The following is a 19,748-nucleotide window of genomic DNA, read 5'->3' as shown; positions in this document are numbered from 1 at the left end:
TCCCCCATTATTTACTCTTTCTGGGAAAAGGAATTCTGCAAAATGGTAAAAAGATCGCCAGTCATGAACTGGGTAATTTGTATAGATTTTACTCAGCGTTTACAGTGCACTGATTTATTGTTTGGCTGCATGCATGGATAGTGTTGAAATGAAAAAAGTTGCATACTCTACATCTACCGAAGCAGCTTTTAGATTATGACTTTTAATGTTACTAAGAACATTTTTAATGATTTATTATAATCATCTTTATAATCCCCCTCCCTCTACAATATGAAATTTTACTTTTCTGATCCTTGGTGTTTGTTTTATCCTTGAATATTTTTAATGCTGTCATTTATTTTAAATATAAATTAATTTTAAAAACTTTGGCCAAAAATTGTTCTAATTTTCTCTTTTAAAAACCTGCTAATCCCAAATATAAACCAAAGATGTTCAGCAATTAAAAAAGGATTTAAAAAAAAAACAAAATCCAAAATCAAAGCTGGGAAATACATTTATTATTAATAATAAGAATGTTGTGCCCTCATTTTGATATGGATTTATGGTGACCATTTCCAGGGGTTTCTAGGTCCGTGCAGCCAACCTTACAGGGTCGTTGTCAGGCTACATTTGACGTTTCGGAATAACTGAAATGAAAAATGAACCCGCACTGCAAAGACAACACGCGCGTGCTTTTGTATCTGTTTACAGATGCAGACGCTCACCAGCGCGAAGGCGGCAGAAATAAGAAACGCGTCGAATCTGCTGACTGGCATTTATGTAAACGTAGCGCGCAAAGGGCTGTTCTAATGAGAGAGGAGGGACTTCAAGGAGAGTTCGGACGAAACCAAAGGAAAGCAGAAGGGGGAAGTTAAAGAAGTTGCGAGCGTTTCCTTGCTTCACTCCCCCCCCAACGCGGTGTTAATGGGAGTGGCCCCAGGCCAAAGGAAGTCCCCTTAAATCCTAAAGGACAGCTGGTCCCGGGGAAAGAAATCTCGCATTTTTAGCATCTGTCCTGGAGGATTAGTTGCAAAGGATTCTCCTGCTCAGGGATTAAGTAGGTGCTTTGTGTCAGTGCTGTCTTTTGTCTGTGAACCTGGGTGGCTGCTGCGTGAGGGGGCCTTTGTCGTGTTTTCCCCAGGGACCTGGGGTTGACCAGAGAAATCGGATCATACTGTTTCATACCGAATTATAAGCACCATTTCATATAGCCTAGACTTGAGGCCTTGTGTTTTAGTATTTTGCCAGCCTTGATGAGAGCCTGTCATTCGAAATGTTATTGCACTGAAGTTTATGCATGCAAAGAGTATGCGACCTCACTGTTATATTTATTGCACCTCCTCCGCTTATTTGTGCCTTCCCCCAACAGATATACACACAACAGACACCTATATGTGCATTCATAAGGGACTGTGTGAGTGACCAACCAGCAAACCTAAGATTATATGTTTTTGTTTATGAAGTGAATTTAAAAGAGAGTCCTCTTTTTAAAAACAAAAACAAATAATCCCTTATTTTAAGTTTAGTTAATTTAATTTCTGTCTTTCTCCCCTTGGGGAGACCCAAGGTAGCTTACCCCCCCCCCCCCAATTTAAAACATGCTAATTAAAATGTTAAAACTATGGTATACAAATTGAAAAGCAGGAATTAGCTGCTTTGGAACTAACAGTGGGGTTGAAAGAAAATATCCCTCTTGTTTCAGCATAAAAGGCAAGGGGAAACAGTTCTCCGCATTGGCCGGGTGCCTTTTGTACAACTGGCTGTGACCTGGTTGCAAAATCAGTTGTCCAAAGAACAGCCTGGCAAAAAGTGGGGGCACAGCTTGCATGGCTGCTGTTGCGAGTGTGATCTTTTTCCAGCAGGGTTTTGGCCTATACTTTAATAGAAATTATGATATATTTTTATTTATTTATTTGCAACATTAGTTGGCTGGATAGCTCACTGAGTTAGGAATCTGGCTCTGGAGCCAGAGGTTGTGAGTTTGAATACCAACTATGCATCCCAGAAGAGCTGGTGCAAGCTGCACAGTTTCAGGGCGCCCCCAGAAGAAGGGAATGGTAAGAACGTAAGAATAGCCCTGCTGGATCAGGCGAAGGAGGGCCCATCTGGTCCAGCTTCCTGTATCTCACAGTGGCCCCACCAGGTGCCTCTGGGAGCACACGAGACAGATAGTACCTGTCTCCTGATACCCCTCCCCTGCATCTGGCATTTTGAGGTACCTTCCTTTTAAGCCTGGAGATTGTACACCACCACCATAGCTTGTAACATACGATGGACTTTTCCTCCAGAAATCTGTCCAATCTCCTTTTAAAGGCATTTAGGCCAGATGCCATCACCACATTCTGTGGCAAGGAGTTCCACAGACTAACAACATGCTAGGTCAAGAAACATTTTCTTTTGTCTATTCTCACTCTCCCAACACTCAGTTTGAGTAGATATCCTCTAGTTCTGCCATTGCATGAGAGGGAAAAGAGCTTTCCTCTCTCCACTTTATCCATCCCCTGCATAATTGTATATGTCTCAATCATGTCCCCCCTCAGGCACCTTTTCTCTAGATTAAAGAGCCCCAAATGCTGTAGCCTTTCCTCTTAAGGGAGGTGCCCCAGACCAGTCATCATTTTAGTCACTGTCTTCTGCATGTTTTCCACTTCCACTATGTCTGTTTTGAGGTGTTGCGACCAGAACTGTACACAATGCTCCGGGTGCAGCCTTACCAGCGTTTTGCACAATGGCATTATATGTTGGCTGTTTTATTTTCAGTCCTGATTTTAATGATCCCTGGCCTGAAATTGGCTTTCTTTACTATGGCCGCATACTGGGTTGACACTTTCATCGAGCTGTCCACCAGCACCCCAAGATTTCTTTCCTGATTTGTCATGGACAACTCAAAACCCATCGGTTGATAAAGTTTTGACTTTTTTGCCCCAATGTGCATTACTTTACATTTTCCCATACTGAAACACATTTGCCATTTTGCTGCCCATTCTCCCAGTTTGGAGAATTCCTTCTGGAGCTCTTCACAATTCCACAATGGTAAACCAATTCTGAATATTTTGCCTAGAAAACCTTGGAAAGGCTCTCCATAAGTCAGAATTGACTTAATGGCACACAATTCATCATCATCATCATAATCTTCTTCTATGAATAGACTGGAGGTTGTGCCTGGGTAGTTGTAAGCAGCAGCATATGGGAAATCTCAAAATTCAGGCAGAATTCCACCTTTGCTTCATCCCTCTGTAACTCTCAAACTGGATTAGGTCTTGTGTTTGAGTTCCAGATGGGAAGCAGAGAGAGAGAGAAGGTGAATTGTTGCCAAACAGGCTTGCTTTCACATGTGCTCTGCCAGTTTTACTGTGGTGCTAGATCAATGGTGCTGTTAGTGATTTAAATTTGGTTGCTTGACCAAGCTCATTAGATTTGTTACCACTGTACAAAAGTGCTGGGTGATTCAACAAAGTAAGTAGTAAATTATGATGCCTTAAATCTCTGGACTGTTGGCTCAGTCTCAGTCCTTGTTAGTAATATCTTAATAACTAGTGGTATGTGACACTAATGAGCACTTACTCTGTACTCAAGCATCTTGGCATCAGATTGTTGTATTACTGTATTTTGCCTATTGTACACAAATAAATAATAGGAAGCAGGACAATCAGAGCTCCACCTTTCCTAAACATGTCTTCAGAAATTACTTAACAGCCTTTAGTTCTCTGCAGCTATAAACATAATATTCCTATTTTTTTTCCCGTGTCATCAAAAGCTGTTTATCAGGAAGGAAACAGGTAGATTTTTGTTAAACAAAAAGTACACAACTTGAATTTTTGCCTCTTAAAAAAACAAATAAAGGAACTCTACTGAAAAAAGGGCAACGTTTTTGCTGGGAAATATTCAGTGAGTGAATTACCCTTGCTACCTCCTAGTCAGTTTCCAGGATTGAGCAGGGATTTGAACCCACCTCTGAGTCCTACTTTGATACTCAGTCCACTACACCACACTGACTTGCAATTATAAGACCAGTTGCTAAGAAATCACTTGATATTCATCCTAGAGGGAACTATGTTGGCCATTTACTCTGCAAATTACCTTGGATTAGGCACTCGTGAATTTAAATTAAAATCTAACTACCTGACTTCAAGCTGAATGCAAGGAAGCCCCTTGCAGAATCATCTATTTTGAGTGGGGAATTATCCACTTTTTGCATGGTAGAATTGCCTGATCTGAATCAAAAGGATGCCCACAAGGGTGTGTCAGTTCCTCTCAGCTCAGCACTCCTTGTCTTCAGACTGTTTCTTCTTTTTTTTGAAAAAGTGCTTCGCTGCAACACTGAAACAGAATTTCACTAAAGCCCTTGGGAAACCAGTAAAAAAATAAAGAAGAGAGAGAGCGAGAGATGGAAATTGCCATTCAGCACTTGTTAGCATCTTCTTAAGGCATCCTCTGCGCTTGGAGCTGAGTGCACACCGATCTTTCTGCCCCCGCTTCTGTCAACTCTTTCACATTGTTGTCTGGACAGCCACAGCTATTTCACCTGTGGGAAGCTGATTTCCATGGGTGCAAATCTCAATTAATTAATCTTGTGTAATCATACCCTCGGTTTGTTCCTGTCAGGTTAGGAACTGTACTTTTGTTCCTTCCCGGGGTATGTGTATGCAACTTCAGGCCTTTAAGAGATGGTGTAGATGTGCTATGTTGGATGTGCTAAAACTCTCTTCATTAGCATTGTGACTGTGTGTAGTGATTTGAAAGTCCCCCTTTGACTGTCACCTCCTACCTCAATCATTTTGATTCTCCTGCACAGCTCTTTGCTTTGCAACAGCATCCTGACCTGTTTTTTTTTTTTCCTGTTTTAACCAGGTAACCTTCGTATTATATATAGGACTATTTGTAGACCTCATTATTACTTCCACTGTTAAAAAAAACCCCAAACTACTTTATGTGCTGTATTTCTTATACTGCTGGACAGCAAGATGAATCTTCTTTAAGCTAGTTGGGGTATTATCTAAATTCAAAGAAATGTGGGCTACGAGACGCATATATAGATCCAGAAGACAAAGTATTCACTTCAGGACTGGACTGCACAGTACTGTGCTTCATAAAATGCAGAAGTTTGGCAACAATGCAAAGAGTTGCTGTATTTTACAAGCTCTTCGTGCTGTGTCCACATATAGTGTAAGTATTTATCTTTTTACTATATTTATGAATGCAACCTTGTTTTTTAGATGAAAAGCAAGAGTCCTGTAAATACAGGTGCTCCTGAGTTTTAGGATGCATTTGATTTAAACAAAACAGCTACCCATCTCACTTGTTCCTCATATTCTTCTTCGTGGCCTCTGTGAATCACACCCTGAGTGATTTGCCCTTGCGCGGAGCCTCATCGGAAGATTCTAGAGCAATGAACACATTAGAATATGCCCCTCCCCACCCATATAAGTATCTTGGCACCAAGCGTCCCCTTTCTGTTTCTTTCAACTGCCGCATTGACAGCCTCATAATTCTGCTTCTGTGAGTAAAAGAGAAAGAGAGCTTATTCTTGATTCCTTCCTGTTATCAATCTTTTTCTTTTAAACGATTAAATCAAACTCTTTATCATCAGAGAGTTTTCCTTTCCCCTCGCTCAGCCTCTGGCCGCAGCACCCCCCCCAAAAAAAAATCATTGGTTTTTCTCCTAATTATTTTCTCCTATTCATGGTCCCTTTGGGCCCATTTAAGAACTGCGTTGTCTGTGATAATAAGATCCCACTTTCTTAAGCTAAGTGCCTTTTCTGTTTGGGAGAACAACATCAAACTTCCTCCTGTACCTATTGCAAAAATTTTAATCGCGGAGTTCTTTGATCTTGCCTCTCGAGGCTAAAACTCTGACTTGGGAAACAATCCTTACAACCAGTTCAAATGGTCCAACCTCCCTGTAGGGCCACTTCCCAAACCAAAGCAATGGAAAAAGCCATTACTGAATCATCAAAACAATGTCCATCGGCTACAGGAGCTCATTCCGATTCTCCATTTGCATCGTCTAAGACCTCAAAGACATACAAATCAAAACCCTCAATACCAAAGTCCTCGACTTTGAAAACAACTTCTAAACGTCAGAGACCTACTGAAGCTGCTCGAGCTCCGGAGCCTGCTCCTCTGAAACGAGCTAAACAGTCGAAGCCTACAGACATCCCACCAAAACCACAACTCTCTGAATCAATTTCGGTCAGATGTCCCTCAGAAGATGACAGATTTCTGTCTCATCAGCCCTGTTCTCAGTCTCTAGAATGGGATGATAGAGTCAACCAACTAACTTCCTCTCCTCCCAGTCCACAACCTTCTATTCCTTCCAGCAATCCTTCAGTTATTCTATTGCCTGAGGATTCCCATCCCGAATGGCTTGACACCGTTCCATATTCAATACCCTCGGATCGCCCACCATTCCCTAACCAAAACTGTCCTCAGGGCTCTATACTGTCCCCCATGCTGTTCAATATGTACATGAAACCGCTGGGGGAGGTCGTTAGGAGGTTTGGGCTGAGGAGTCAGCAATATGCTGACGACACCCAGCTCTACCTCTCATTTTCTACCAATCCAGGTGTGGCAGTCACCGTTCTGAACTCGTGCCTGGACTCGATAATGGTCTGGATGAGGGTCAATAAACTGAGGCTCAATCCAGACAAGTCTGAAGTGCTGCTGGTAGGTGCCCCGCCAGATAGGTTAAAGGGCCATCTCCCTACCTTAGACGGGATCACACTCCCCCTAAAGGATAGGGTCCGCAGCTTGGGGGTGCTCCTTGACCCCAGTCTGACCTTGGAAGCCCAGGTGGACTCGGTGTCCAGGGGTGCCTTCTTACAGCTGCGGAGAATATATCAACTTTGCCCTTACCTGGATGAGTGGAGCCTGGCAGCAGTCACTCATGCACTGGTAACAACCAGACTGGATTACTGCAATGCGCTATACGTGGGGCAGCCTTTGAAGACGGTCCGACGACTGCAACTGGCACAGAACTGGGCTGCGCGGCTGGTAAGTGGTGCCGCCGCACGGACTCATATCACGCCGGTTCTGAAAAATTTACACTGGCTGCCGGTTGCTGCTCGGGCCCAATTCAAAGTGCTTACTTTGACATATAAAGCCCTAAACGGCTTAGGACCTGGTTACCTAAAGGACCGCCTTCTTCCATATGTGCCTGCCCGTCCTCTAAGATCAGGCCAGGAGGCCCTTCTGAAGGTGCCATCCCTGAAAGAGGTGAAGGGGATGGCATGTCGGAATAGGGCCTTCTCGGTTGTTGCCCCCCAACTTTGGAACACCCTCCCTAGAGAGATCCGCCTGGCTCCGACACTCTTGGCCTTTCGGCGCCAGGCAAAGACCTTTCTGTTCACCCAGCATTTTAATTAATTAATTTTAATGTTTTAATTGTTTTAAGAAATATTTTAATATATGGTATTTTATACTGTTTCTTAAAATGTTTTTAATGTTTTTAGGTTTTAATGTTGTACGCCGCCCAGAAGCCACTGGCAATGGTGCGGCTAAAAAATATTGTAAATAAATAAATAAATAAATAAATAAATAAACATCAACAATCTCAAGAACTCGCTTCATTGCATGTCGTTCAAACCCACGCTCAGCATGCACATTGGGTTGCCATTTGCCCCAACCAGTGCTCTGCTCGACAAACTACACCAACTAGTCGACCAGGTGTTTTACCCAGTTCGATAATACCATCTAGTAGTCAGCCTACTTCTAAACAACCATCAGTGTTGAAGCGGCCACATCACCAAGAGGTTACTATACCTCAACCTGCTCCCCACTTGGTATCGAAAAAAACTCGGACGTTTGAGCAAATTTTATCCACACGTAGGCTTTTGCAGCCCCAGCCTCCCGATGCTTTCCTACTACAATAGATGATGTAAATCACTCTTCACACTCGGCATCGCCAGCATCCATTTATTCTAGTGCTATGCCATTGCATTGGCAACCTCCATTTCGACATCACAGAGACACAGGCTCTGATATCAACGATCTTTGATATTCATCCTGGTCCATGGACACTCACTTCATTCCGTTACATTAACACAGTTCCTGTCCTCCGGTAAATTCAAGTCATTGACCCTGATACCGTTATGACACTGAGCTCGACACCAAGGTCCATCTCTACCAATTGAAGTCCGTCGATGCTCAACCACCATCTTTCAATGTCAGCTATCCTCGACATCGACAGATGTCCATGAGCATGCCACCTCCAGCTTTTCCGACTCATAACTAGCAATACTACTAAACTCTGCCTCTTGACACTGAAGTCGATCAACAGTCCATCAACTCCAGACATGACCTCGATGGCTTTGACCATGGACATTGGCTGCAGACTCCATCGGTGTTACTTTCTGTGCGCGGGATTTATTGCAATATGAAAGTAAGCATCTCTTGCGTCTTTGACGGTGAACCAGTCATTTTTTTGAAGTAAGGGGAGAACTGATTCTAGAGTAACCATGAGGAATTCTGTGGTGACGATGTAGCTGTTTAATAATCTTAAATCTAGAATAGGGCAAAGACCCCTGTCTTTCTTGGGGATGGTGAAATAGTGAGAGAAAAGTATGGATTAATTAAAACCTACAAGGACTGTACATTACATAGGCACACTCATAGACTCCACACGAGCGTGTACATTCCTCCCTACAGAAAAGAGACAAAATCTCTTCACCTTACTTTACGGCTTCACTCTGCATGCCTTGATACCTGCCTTAATGGTGCAACAAGTTCTAGGCACCATGGCCTCTATGATGTCAGTTGTACAGCACGTGCGTCTCAAAATGAGATCTCTCCAATCCTGGTTTTTGGCCCTATTTGATCCACCAACAGACTCTCCCCACACTCTCCTAGGAGTCACTCCAGAACTGGCCTTTCAATTTCAGTGTTGGCATTCCCATACCATCCTTTCTATCGGGCAACCATTCCAACAGCCTTGCCCGTGAATTAAGTCACTACTGACGCCAGTTGCACCAGCTGGGGGGCTCATTGCAAATCCCTCACAGTCCACGCCAAATGGTACAGATTGCCACCGACAGCACCATGGTAATGTACTACATCCTAAAACAAGGCGGTATCCACTCCCCAGGTCTCCTCTACCTGGCGGTCGACCTCTGGGAGTGGTGTCTGCAACATCACATCTGTCTCACATCCTTACTTTTTACACATTGCTGGTCAAGACAACGACCTAGCAAACTCACTCAGCCGTACCAATGCCCAAGCTCACAATTGGGAACTAGATCAATCAATATTCCATCAACTCTGCTGGAAATGGAGCACACTGACTCTCAATCTATTTGCCTCCCAAGCAAATTGGAAATGCCAACCGTATTGCTCCCAAGCAGGAATAGGAAAACATTCCCAGGGAGACACATTTGTTGGCCATTGACCCAAGACTCTTACCTACCTTTTTCCGCCGTTCCATCTCCTCCACAAAGTTGTCATCCGTCTACAACAAGACAAAAACAATGCCATTGTTATAGCCCCTTGGTGGCCGAGACAGAATTGGCTCCCAGTTCTCTGCAGTCTCTCATCAGATGTCCACCATCTCCCCCGCCTGCCACACCTTCTCACACAGAACAACTCCCAAGTCCTACACAGGTACTTACCTGTTCTGCACATGGCAGCGTGGAGGATTCTCCCTCGTTAATGATCATTCATCATCATGCCAAAAAAAAATCATCCACAAGGAAAGCCTACCTGTATAAATGGAAAAAAAAAATTCAATCCTTTACCAAATCTTCCTCATCATCCTCCATCACTCCATCACTTTCCACTGTTCTTCGCTTCCTCCTACATCTCAAATCCAAGGGCCTCTTCATCTCATCCTTGAGAGTCTACCTTTTCACAATAATATCATACTAACCTCCAAATTCTCCAGCAGCAAACGTCTTCAAATATCCAACAACAAAACGTTTTCTGAAAGGTCTCTCTCTCATTTCTACCCCGATACTCGACCTCCCTCTCCACAATGGTCACTAACTCTGGAACAGCTTACCAAAGCTCCTTTTGAGCCTTTAGCTACAACTGACTTAAGACTCCTCATCTTTAAAACAGCTTTTCTCGTAGCCATCACCTTAGCTCGATGAGCTAGTGAATTGGCAGCTTTATGTTATGACTACCCTTATCTACAATTTTTTCATGATAAAGTGAAGTTATTCATGGACATTTCCTTCCTCCCCAAAATTGTCTCTCAGTTTCATCTTTCCCAGCCGATTGTCCTTCCTTGATTTTTTCCATCGCCTTCTTCAAACCAAGAAAAAATGTTCCATATGTTGGATGTCAGAAGAGCTCTTGCTTTTTATCTTAATCGTACCCAACCTTTTAGACAGTCATCTCATCTCTTCATAAGCCATCAGCTACCTACAGAAGACTGTCAGGTGACTTCCCAATCTGTCTCCAGATGGGTCTCCTCTTCCTTTCATTTGGCTTATCAAATTGCTCAACAACCAGCCCCTAGAGTGGTTTGCCCTCACTCCACCAGGGCAGTGGCAGCCTCTACAGCCTTTCTCTGTGGTGTACCTCTTCCAGACCTCTGTGCCTCTGTCACTTGGGCACACTTGTCCACGTTTATCCATCATTATAGATTTGACTCCAGCAGAAGTCTGATGTGGCATTTGGACGTGCTGTTCTAGCCTCTACCTTGGCACAACACCTTGCCTCCAGGTAAGACAGCTTATTAGTCACCCAGGGTGTGATTCACAGAGGCCACGAAGAAGAAGAGGTTACCCACCTGTAATTGTAGCTCTTCGAGTGGACCTCTGTGATTCACACATCCTGCCCATCCTCCCCTCTGTCACAGCATTGTTTGCTTACTATTAAGCGGCGGTTGACACAACTGAAAGGGGACGCTTTGTGCCAAGGTACTTATATGGGTGGGGAGGGGCATATTTTAATGTGTTCATTGCTACCGCAGAAGCTATAGAATCCTCCGATGAGGCTCCATGCAGGCATGAATCACCCACAGTGTGAATCACAGAGGTCCACTCGAAGAACTACAATTACAGGTGGGTAACCTGTTCTTCCTTAATGTTAAAAATGGTTACATTGGAGGAGGCCAAAAGAGCTAATGTCAGAAACCGTACTTTCTTGATCATGGTTCCTTCTATCTGGAATAAGCTTCCAACAGAGGTTTTCAAGGCACCATCCCTCTCAGTCCTTAGGAAATTAGTAACAACACAGTTATTCAAAGGTGACTTTTATTAGTGCTTTTAACCATTGACCTGAGATCTTCAAATTGGTTTTAAATTTGTTTAATTTTGTTTAAATGCAGGGGCTGTTTAAGCTAGTGACAGGGTTTTATTTATTTTTATGGCATTTATTGTATATTGTAGTTTTGTATTGTTGATTTTAATGTGATGTGATGTGTTATGGACCACCCAGAAAGTGTTCGCACTAACGGTGCATTATACAAGTTGAGATAGACAGACAGACAGATAGGTAGATAGTTTTAAATCATGGTTTCAATTAAATTGAGAAAGACTCAGTTTAATCAAGTGATTTCCCTCTCCCCTTGCCACAGAAAAAGAACATATTTGTTTGGCATATTCTTAACACATATTTTTCACAGTACATATTTTGTTGACTCCACCTCTAGGATCCCTTTATTAACTGATGTTTCTAGTGTCTGATAGTGTGCAGTTTCAGAGAAAGGTAAGGGCTTGATTTTTGTCTGGACAGATTTGTAGAGGAATAATGGCTGCAAGGCTTAAGATCACTCAAAGAAACAATTGAAAGCATTCCTGGGGAATTTAATAGGTCTTCCAAGATTCAGTAATGATCTTAGAATTGCAGAGCTGGAAGAGACGCTATGGATCATCAAGTCCAGCCCTTGTTGAGGAGGCAGAGTGGGGAATCAAACTTCCAGCCTCTGGCTCAGCAGTCAGATACTGAAACCACTGAACTATCCATTGGTTTTTATTCATTTGGCCGAGAATTATACTCAGTTCAGACTGTCAGATTAAGCTTAATGTTTAAGGCTTGGTCCTCTTGATATGTTGAGTAGCATAAAAGAAACTTGCTAAATCTATGGATTTTTTTAAAAAACTGTACTAACCAAGGTATTCTGTAGGAAATTAGGAATTACCTCTATTTGCCTATACATAAAACATAGTTTGATAATTTTCATTTATAGGAAACATTCGTCTTTCTAAATTTATCTGAAGGAATGGTAGGGATCAGTGCCTTGGGGAAACAGAAGCTCACTGTCATGGTCACAGGTGTGGGGCAGAAGAGTGCAAAGCATAAAGGAGGAATCAAGATATTTCATGTGTGGTGACAACAAAGCAGCAGAACAAATGCATGTGTGCTTGCAAGTCAGCCCCACTCGGTTCCAAAGATGTCCATAAGGATGCAACTTCCCCCTCCGACTAGTAGGGGGAAGAAGCAATAGGAAAATGACCATAATTGTCCTTGAAATTGAAACATAACGTTCTGTAGGTTAGGAAGGAAATGTAGAGAGGTTAAGAGGTGCTCTTAAAGCTTGGTTAAGTTTGGATGTAAGAGTTAAGTTTCAATTCTTATACACAGTTACCCTGGGAAAGTCTTTGAACAGAGTTGGACTTAACATCCAAGTAAAGATGCATCAGATTTCATTATAACAGGATTTTAAAAAAAAATTCAAGAAGAGATATTTTTAAATAAGGGAAATGAAGGAAGTGGGGGGATAATGCTACATCTTTTATTATTACTGAATTTTGAGAGTCTTCTAACTAAACTTAGATGCAGGTAGGATTTCAGGCTCAGATTGTAGGCGTAATTACATAGAAACAAGATGCATTAAAATCCGTGGGACTTCCTCCCGCTGTACAAACATGTTCAGAGAAATCCCTTGTTCTCTAACCCTAATGAAAAATCTGATCATATTACCTAGAATGGCACAGACTTGTAGTTACTAGGCAGAGAATGGTTCTCCACTATGAACCGAACCTTACATTTCTTTTTGTTTTTAAAAAACCCACTGTGACCTGCTGAATTTGTTTATTTTGGCTTGGGAATCCTAAGGTATTAACTCTTTTTCTGCATTTGTAGATCTCCCCAGTTCAGAATGCTTGCTGGAGAATGGATATAGCAGCAGCCGTTAATGGGTTGGGAAACAAAGCTATTGATGATAACGCATCCCAAACACCACATGATGGAAAACACCAGGAGATGGAAGGTATTTAATAATGTCTTTATGTTATTTTTAGAACCCTAGTTGCCTTTAAAGCAAAAAATGCATAAAAATAGAGAGAGAAAAAACTCCTCAAGGAAATCGCTAAACAAAATGAGCATCTATATTCTGCAGCACATTATATATACAATCTTTTTTTCTCTTCAGGATTAGAGACATTTGAGATACTTTGTGTTAATCATGTGGCGTTATCTTTGGAAGCAAGTTCCTCAGAGTTCAGTGAGACAGTACGATCCCATGCACGTCTTCTATGAGTTCCGTGGAGCTTACTCTCAGATAATTTGGCATACCTACACACCTGAGAGTAAATCCTATTAAACTCAGTGGGTGTTGCTTCTGAGTTCACGTGGAGAGTGTGGTCTATAAAGATTTTACTGTAGGCATTTATTCCCAGGAGTGAATACTATTGAATTTGAGCAGATTTTTCACTGTGTCCATGACTATAAAATTCCAGTGTCATCCTGCTTAAGCAGCAAAGAAATTGGCAGCACACGAAAGCCTAACAAGTAAGCTTTCTTGGCCTTGTATTTGCGAAGGCTTTCACGGCCGAGATCTAATGGTCGTTGTGTTTTTTGGGGGGCTTTTTGGCCGTGTTCTGAAGGTTGTTCTTCCTAATGTTTCGCTAGTCTCTGTGGCCGGCATCTTCAGAGGACAGGAGTAGCACTCTGTGCTCTGGTGCAGTTTGTTTGGGAGTTGAGTATTTATAGCTGTGGGATCAGTTTTTGTCCTTTTCAGGAGATGGGTGATTAGGGTGATCAGTGTGATTTTGTTGTGGGTGTATTGTTGTGATGAGGAGGAGAGATTATCTGTCACTGTGATTGATGGGTGTCGTTAGCTGGTCTTTTGTGTGTAGTGATGACCAGTCCTTGTGGCTAGGTAGAGTTCGTTGACCTTTTGCAGGCTGTATTTTTCAGTGCTGGGAGCCAAGCTGATAAACATGATCACCCATCTCCTGAAAAGGACAAAAGATCCTTGGAACACACCAGTATTATGCTAAATGGCTGAGGCCCATGCTGTTTCAAAGCCCATCTCTCCCATTATGAGCCTGCTTGGGTGTTAAGATAACCAGGAGAGGCCTTTTCCTTCATCCCACCACCCTCACAGGTGAGATTGGTGGGGACATGGAAGAGGCATTCTCTGTTGCTTCTCCCAGACTTTGGAACTCCTTTTCACAGGAGATCAGACTGGTCTCATCTTTGCTGTTCTTTTGCAAGCAGACAAAGACTTCAGACAAACTTTTTCTGAGAGACTGGCTTCTTCAGTGGGATTTTTTAAATGGATTGTCATGCCTTACTGCTTTTAATGATTTTTAGTTTTGCTTTTGTTTACCATTTCTCGGAGAGGTATTTGATCTTTCTAAATACTTGTATACGTATTGTTTTTACTTTTAAATATTGTCTTTTAATGATCTAAGGCATGTTTATATCCTCATTGTTTCTACCTTTAAATATTGTCTTTTAATGATGTAAACCACCTTGGGTCCTTTTTAAGGAGAAAGGTAGGGTAAAAATATTCTAAATAAATGAATAAAATAAATTATTTGTGATGCCAGTAATATTACATTTCTGCTTTTGTTTGAGAGAAAAAAAGGAGCTGTCATCCTAGGTTCATTTGTCTTGGAGTGAAGTCCACTGTGAGTAAATATGCATAGTTTGGATATTTAAGATAGTAAATCCAGATATTATGTATAATATAAGGATTCCTGTAAGTTTTTTTAAAAAGAAGTACCAAAATAATTATCGATCTTAAAGGAGTGAAATAGTGCTGGCCTCTGCAGGATGCCGGGACTTCATCCTTTACAATTAGTTGTCCAACCTCTTGTGTAAATGCCTCTAACAAGGAGAGACAGAATGGTTCAATTTCTAAGGTAGTAAGTTCTATTGTCAAACAGCAATTTACCGCTAGCAAATTTCTATTGAGATTTAGCTGAAACGTCTTTGGCGGCAGTGCCAGAGGTTGGGGGTTCGATTCTGTCCTGTCCCTTCTTGACAGGGGCTGGTCTCAATGGTCCATATAGAGCCTCTGCATCATTATTACTATAAAAAAGCATGTCTTCTGTATGAGGACTTTTCAAATATCTGAAGAGGTTAGGAAAGCCTTTTGTCATCTTCTTTTCTCTGGGTGAAATGTAACCAGCTCTTTCAGCCACTCAGTCTTGGACAAATTACTTCTGAGTAAGCGAGCTGGGTGTCCATGAATCCTTTTGCTACTGAAATAAATAGTGCTCTCAGTTACGGTTGGATATGCTTCACTTTTTCTACTTGATAGACACTACAACCTCCTTAAAACGGGGTACCCAAAACAGAATGTCCTACATATGAACTCTATAGAACAAATTGGAAATACTGTCATGATGTGGACCTTTGGTTGATGCAGCTGACGACTGCATTAGCCTTTTTAGCACTAGTGTCACACTGCTGACGTATGTTCATCACGTGATTGTGTATGACACCTGGATCCTTTCCACCTGTCTTGCATCCAAGCCAGGTTTGCTTCATATACATGACTTTGGCTGTACATTTGTTGTGTTTGAAGGCAAGTCCAATTTGCTGTGCTGAAATAAATTTTGTCTTTTTGATTTCAACCCATAGTCCTAGCCTGTCAAGGTCATTTTGAATCTTGATTCCGTTTGTGATATCCTGACCTAAAAAGAAGAACCAGCATCTCAAATCAAGGCACTCATAGCTTGCAGGGCAGAACTGTGCATCTTAAAATGTAGTGTGAGAGCTGAACTTTGCTGATAGAGAGCGTTTTCAAAAGAAAATATTGTTCCTATCTGGCAAGGGCCCAGTTACTTGTTTTATTTCTTTCCAGTGATATTTCTGCTTTCTTTTTAAAACAGGTCTTTTTTTGTCGTGTTTCATCCCACTCCCCACTGTCTGCATAAAGTATTCATTTTCTTCAATTACTTCCCTTCTACATATTGTTTTTCTTGCTTGTTACATGGTTAATTTGGCCTGCAGACTATCTCTTCTTTCTCAAAAATAATGCAAATTCACATACATAAATTATAATTAAGTAAGAATTACTTTTTGCCCTGGCTGCATACACTGCTGTTAAATCGGGGGGGGGGGGGGGAATTAGAGCCGCGGATAATTATAATAGCTGTTTTCTGATGCTTTGAATCTCCATGGCTTAATACAGAAATGAGTTAGTGAAATGAATTAAACTGGACTGCTAGCTCTTCTTAGTATCTTGTGCTTAAAGAAGAGGGAAGCCCCTAATCCACAGACACTAGGGAAACCTACCTGCAGGACTTCCATCTTGTCGGGATTCAGCCTCAGTCTGTTATCCTTCATCCACTCCAGTACAGTGTCCAGGCAGCGCTCAAGGGACGGAACGGCATCTTCTACAGAGGGATGGAAGGAGAGAGAGAGCTGGGTGTCATTCGCATATTGGTGACAAAAAGCTCCAAAACACCTGATGAACTCCCCCAGTAACCTCATATTGATATTAAATAGCATTGGGGAGATGATCGCCCCCTGTGGGACTCCACAATTAAGAATCCAAGGGGTAGATATCATCTCCCCAAGCTGCACTTTCTGAGGATGGTCCTCTAGGAAAGACTGGAGCCAGTTCGAAAGCGGGCCACTGATCCCCAACCCAGAGAGCCTCTCCAGGAAGATACCATGGTTGATGGTATCAAAGGCCACTGAGAGACCAAGGAGGACCAGCAAGGACATTTTGCCTCTGTTAGTCTCTCTCTAAAGGTCATCTTTGCAAGGTGACCAATGCTGATTCCGTACCACGATACGACCTGAATATAGACTGCATCAAGGGGATCAGTTTCCTACAGGAGTGCCTGTAGATTGTTGGCCATCACCTTCTCAACTAGCTTGCTTAAGAAAGACACATTGGCAGCAAGTCTGTAGTTGTTAATATCATCCACTGCCAAATTAGTTTTTTTGCAAATGGGCCTGATGAGCATATCATTCAGGGCTTGGGGAAACCTGCCCTCAAGGAGAGAGCCATTAATAATAGCAGTGTCCCATTCTGTTGTTACTGGCCTGGCAGCTTTTATGAGCTGGACCAGGCAACAATCTAGGGAGGCTGCAGTGGCCCTGCAGTGATCCAGCACCCATTCAACCTCCACTGACATCACAGGCTGAAATTGTGTTAAACTCACTGGACAGGGCAGTGCAGTGAACACCTCAACTCGATCTACTGAAGGGAAATTGTGGTCAAAGATAGCCTCCACTTTATATTTTAAAAATACCGCAAATTGGTCACAGGAAATACTACTAGGAGGCCTGTCACTGTGACCAATCCAGAATAAATCACATACTGTATGAAATAGTTCGGCCTGATGATCTTGCACTTTGCTTATCTGAATAGCAAAGTAAGCTCTTGTGGCCTTCACCTTAGGTAAGTAAATACATGTTAACCACTTAGAGTAGTGCCAGCAACATGGGAATGAATGAATGAATGAATGAATGAATGAATGAATGAATGAATGAATGAACAGAAGAGGAGCAGATGCATCATGGGATGCATCTGTTACTGGGCTGTACCATTTCATATTATAGTCAGTGATATACAGTGTGGGATCAAACCATATGACTTTCTGAACAGCAGAAATTGTGGTTTACTTGTTTACTGTTAGTTTAACTGTAATCCGTATAGTAACTGGGAAGTAAATGGCTTTTCCCAATATACTGTTGTATTTGTATCATAATGTAAAGTACTTGAGGGTGTCTGTCTTGAATATCAAGAAATCAGCAGATGAATCAAAACAAAAATGGGCTAAATTAAAAATTTCCTTGTGACCTTGTGTAGCAAACACTATGGTGTATGTACTACCCAAGATAAATCTTGTATTCCTATTTGGAATAGGCAGCCTATTTTACACACACAGAGAAAAATTCATCTGTCATCTGATTGATGGTTGTTTTCTGGGGGGGGGGGATGGAAATTTTTCATCTCTAATTCCAAACTATTCTATTAAACCCAGGGAACAAGAACTGCTGAATAGCTCAGAGACCTAAGTAAGTCTCTGGCTGCAAAGCCAGAGAGAGAGAGAGAGAGAGAGAGAGCAGTGCCCCACTGTGCCTCCTTGAGAGGGTCTGGACTTGATGACATATAGATCCCTCACAGCCCTGCAGTTCAAAGATTATTATTATTAATAATAAATTTTAAAAGTGGCAAGGACTGTTAAATTAATTTGTAATTGGGGTGGTTGGTTGGATAAAAAAAACAGACGAGCACAGACTGTTCTATACAAGAAGGGACAAAAGGGAGGATTGGTAATACCTCACTGAAGGTATTATTTTGCAGTTTTCAAGTATACCATTTAACTAAGCTAATAACAAAATGAGAGGACAGTACAATGGATGAAAGAGATTTAGAATCACAGTAAGGTGAGCCTATTCAAAGCTTAAATGAATAAAATGTTAGCCGGTATGGATAGCTCAGTGGTTTGCATATTTGGCTGTGGAACCAGAAGTTGGGAATTTGATTCTCCACTGTCGTTCCTTGACTAGAGCTGGATTTGATCCATAGGGTCCCTTCCAGCTCTGCAGTTCTAAGATGATGATGATGATGATGATGATGATGATGATGATGATGATGATGATGATGATGATGATGATGATGATTAAATTTCTGGCAACAAACCAGATATATTCAGCAACACAGATGTTAATAAAGGACCACCACACTCTTATCACAGAGCTTGAAATACTATGTATACAGGCAGAAAATAATTGTAAGGGTCAAGTCTCCAAAATATAATTGGATAGTCATAGAATCATAGAATAATGAAGTTGGAAGGAGCCTACAAGGCTATCTCATCCAACCTTCTGCTCAATGCAAATCAAAGGATATATTTCAATATGAGATATGCAGGAATGCAGGGAGACAAAGTAACACAGGAAACAGACTTCTCGGTTAGCATTACACAGCAGCAGTGGGAGAAATTGGGTAAATGCACCATTAAAAACACTTTTGGCCCAGATGAAGAATGCCTGAGAAACAGTCCTGAACTGGAACTTAGCCCTGTTCAGCTATCTAATATGCCTGTCTAGATTTTCCCTGCATGCTGGAAAGAGCGTGACTAGACGGAAACATTAGCAAAGCTATTGTGGGAATGCCAAAAAAGTGAAAATATTTTGGAGGGAAGTGGATGGCCACATTTAGAAATAGCTAATCAAAACATTGAGCTTTGTGGGGCTTTTTATGGGTCCTAATGCAGACTTGCTGCACAAGCAATTGATATCCTTCCTAGTGAGGGCAGCACAGCTAGAATTAGCAGCAGGGTGGACGACACTGAAGGGGTTTACAGCAGATAATTGATTTAAAAGAATATGGCAGACAATGCTGGCAGAAAAATCAACATATCCTCTTAGACCAGTGTTTTCTAGCCTGGGGGTTGTGACCTAAAAGTGTGTCACAAAGTGTTTTTGTATGTTGTAGCCTTTGTTTCTTAATTTCTTCTTTTGACCTTTCAGAGCAGGATATTAAAGTTAGTGTGTATGTATGAGAAACAGCTCCTTTAGGGGAGAAAAAAAAAAGCCTCTGCTTTCTGAGAAGGGATGGCTTTACACTATTAAATATGCCTTTTTCTGCAAACGCGTGTGTGTGGGCCTGTTTGCAAGTTACTTGCTTA

At 41.9% G+C, this 19,748-nt stretch overlaps 1 protein-coding gene across 5 annotated transcripts in view; it reads left to right on the top strand.

The window, feature by feature from the left end:
- Positions 1-746: 746 nt before the first annotated feature.
- Positions 747-19,748, top strand: part of PNPLA4 (patatin like domain 4, phospholipase and triacylglycerol lipase) — a 36,644-nt gene continuing 17,642 nt past the window's right edge. The window contains exons 1-3 of one of the 5 annotated variants that reach the window (XM_020786989.3): positions 747-1,036; positions 4,831-5,145; positions 13,003-13,129. In XM_020786989.3, the coding sequence (XP_020642648.3) occupies positions 4,990-5,145; positions 13,003-13,129 (283 nt within the window). In that variant the 5' untranslated portion in view covers positions 747-1,036; positions 4,831-4,989. Of the gene's footprint in view, positions 1,037-4,830; positions 5,146-13,002; positions 13,130-19,748 lie in introns of those variants that run through there. The other 4 variants (XM_078390365.1, XM_078390364.1, XM_078390366.1 and 1 more) reach the window with 4 other exon arrangements.

This window comes from Pogona vitticeps, chromosome 3 (assembly GCF_051106095.1).
Source record: "Pogona vitticeps strain Pit_001003342236 chromosome 3, PviZW2.1, whole genome shotgun sequence".
NCBI classification, from domain to species: Eukaryota; Metazoa; Chordata; class Lepidosauria; order Squamata; family Agamidae; genus Pogona; species Pogona vitticeps.
This window is presented reverse-complemented; position numbering and strand designations above follow the sequence as displayed.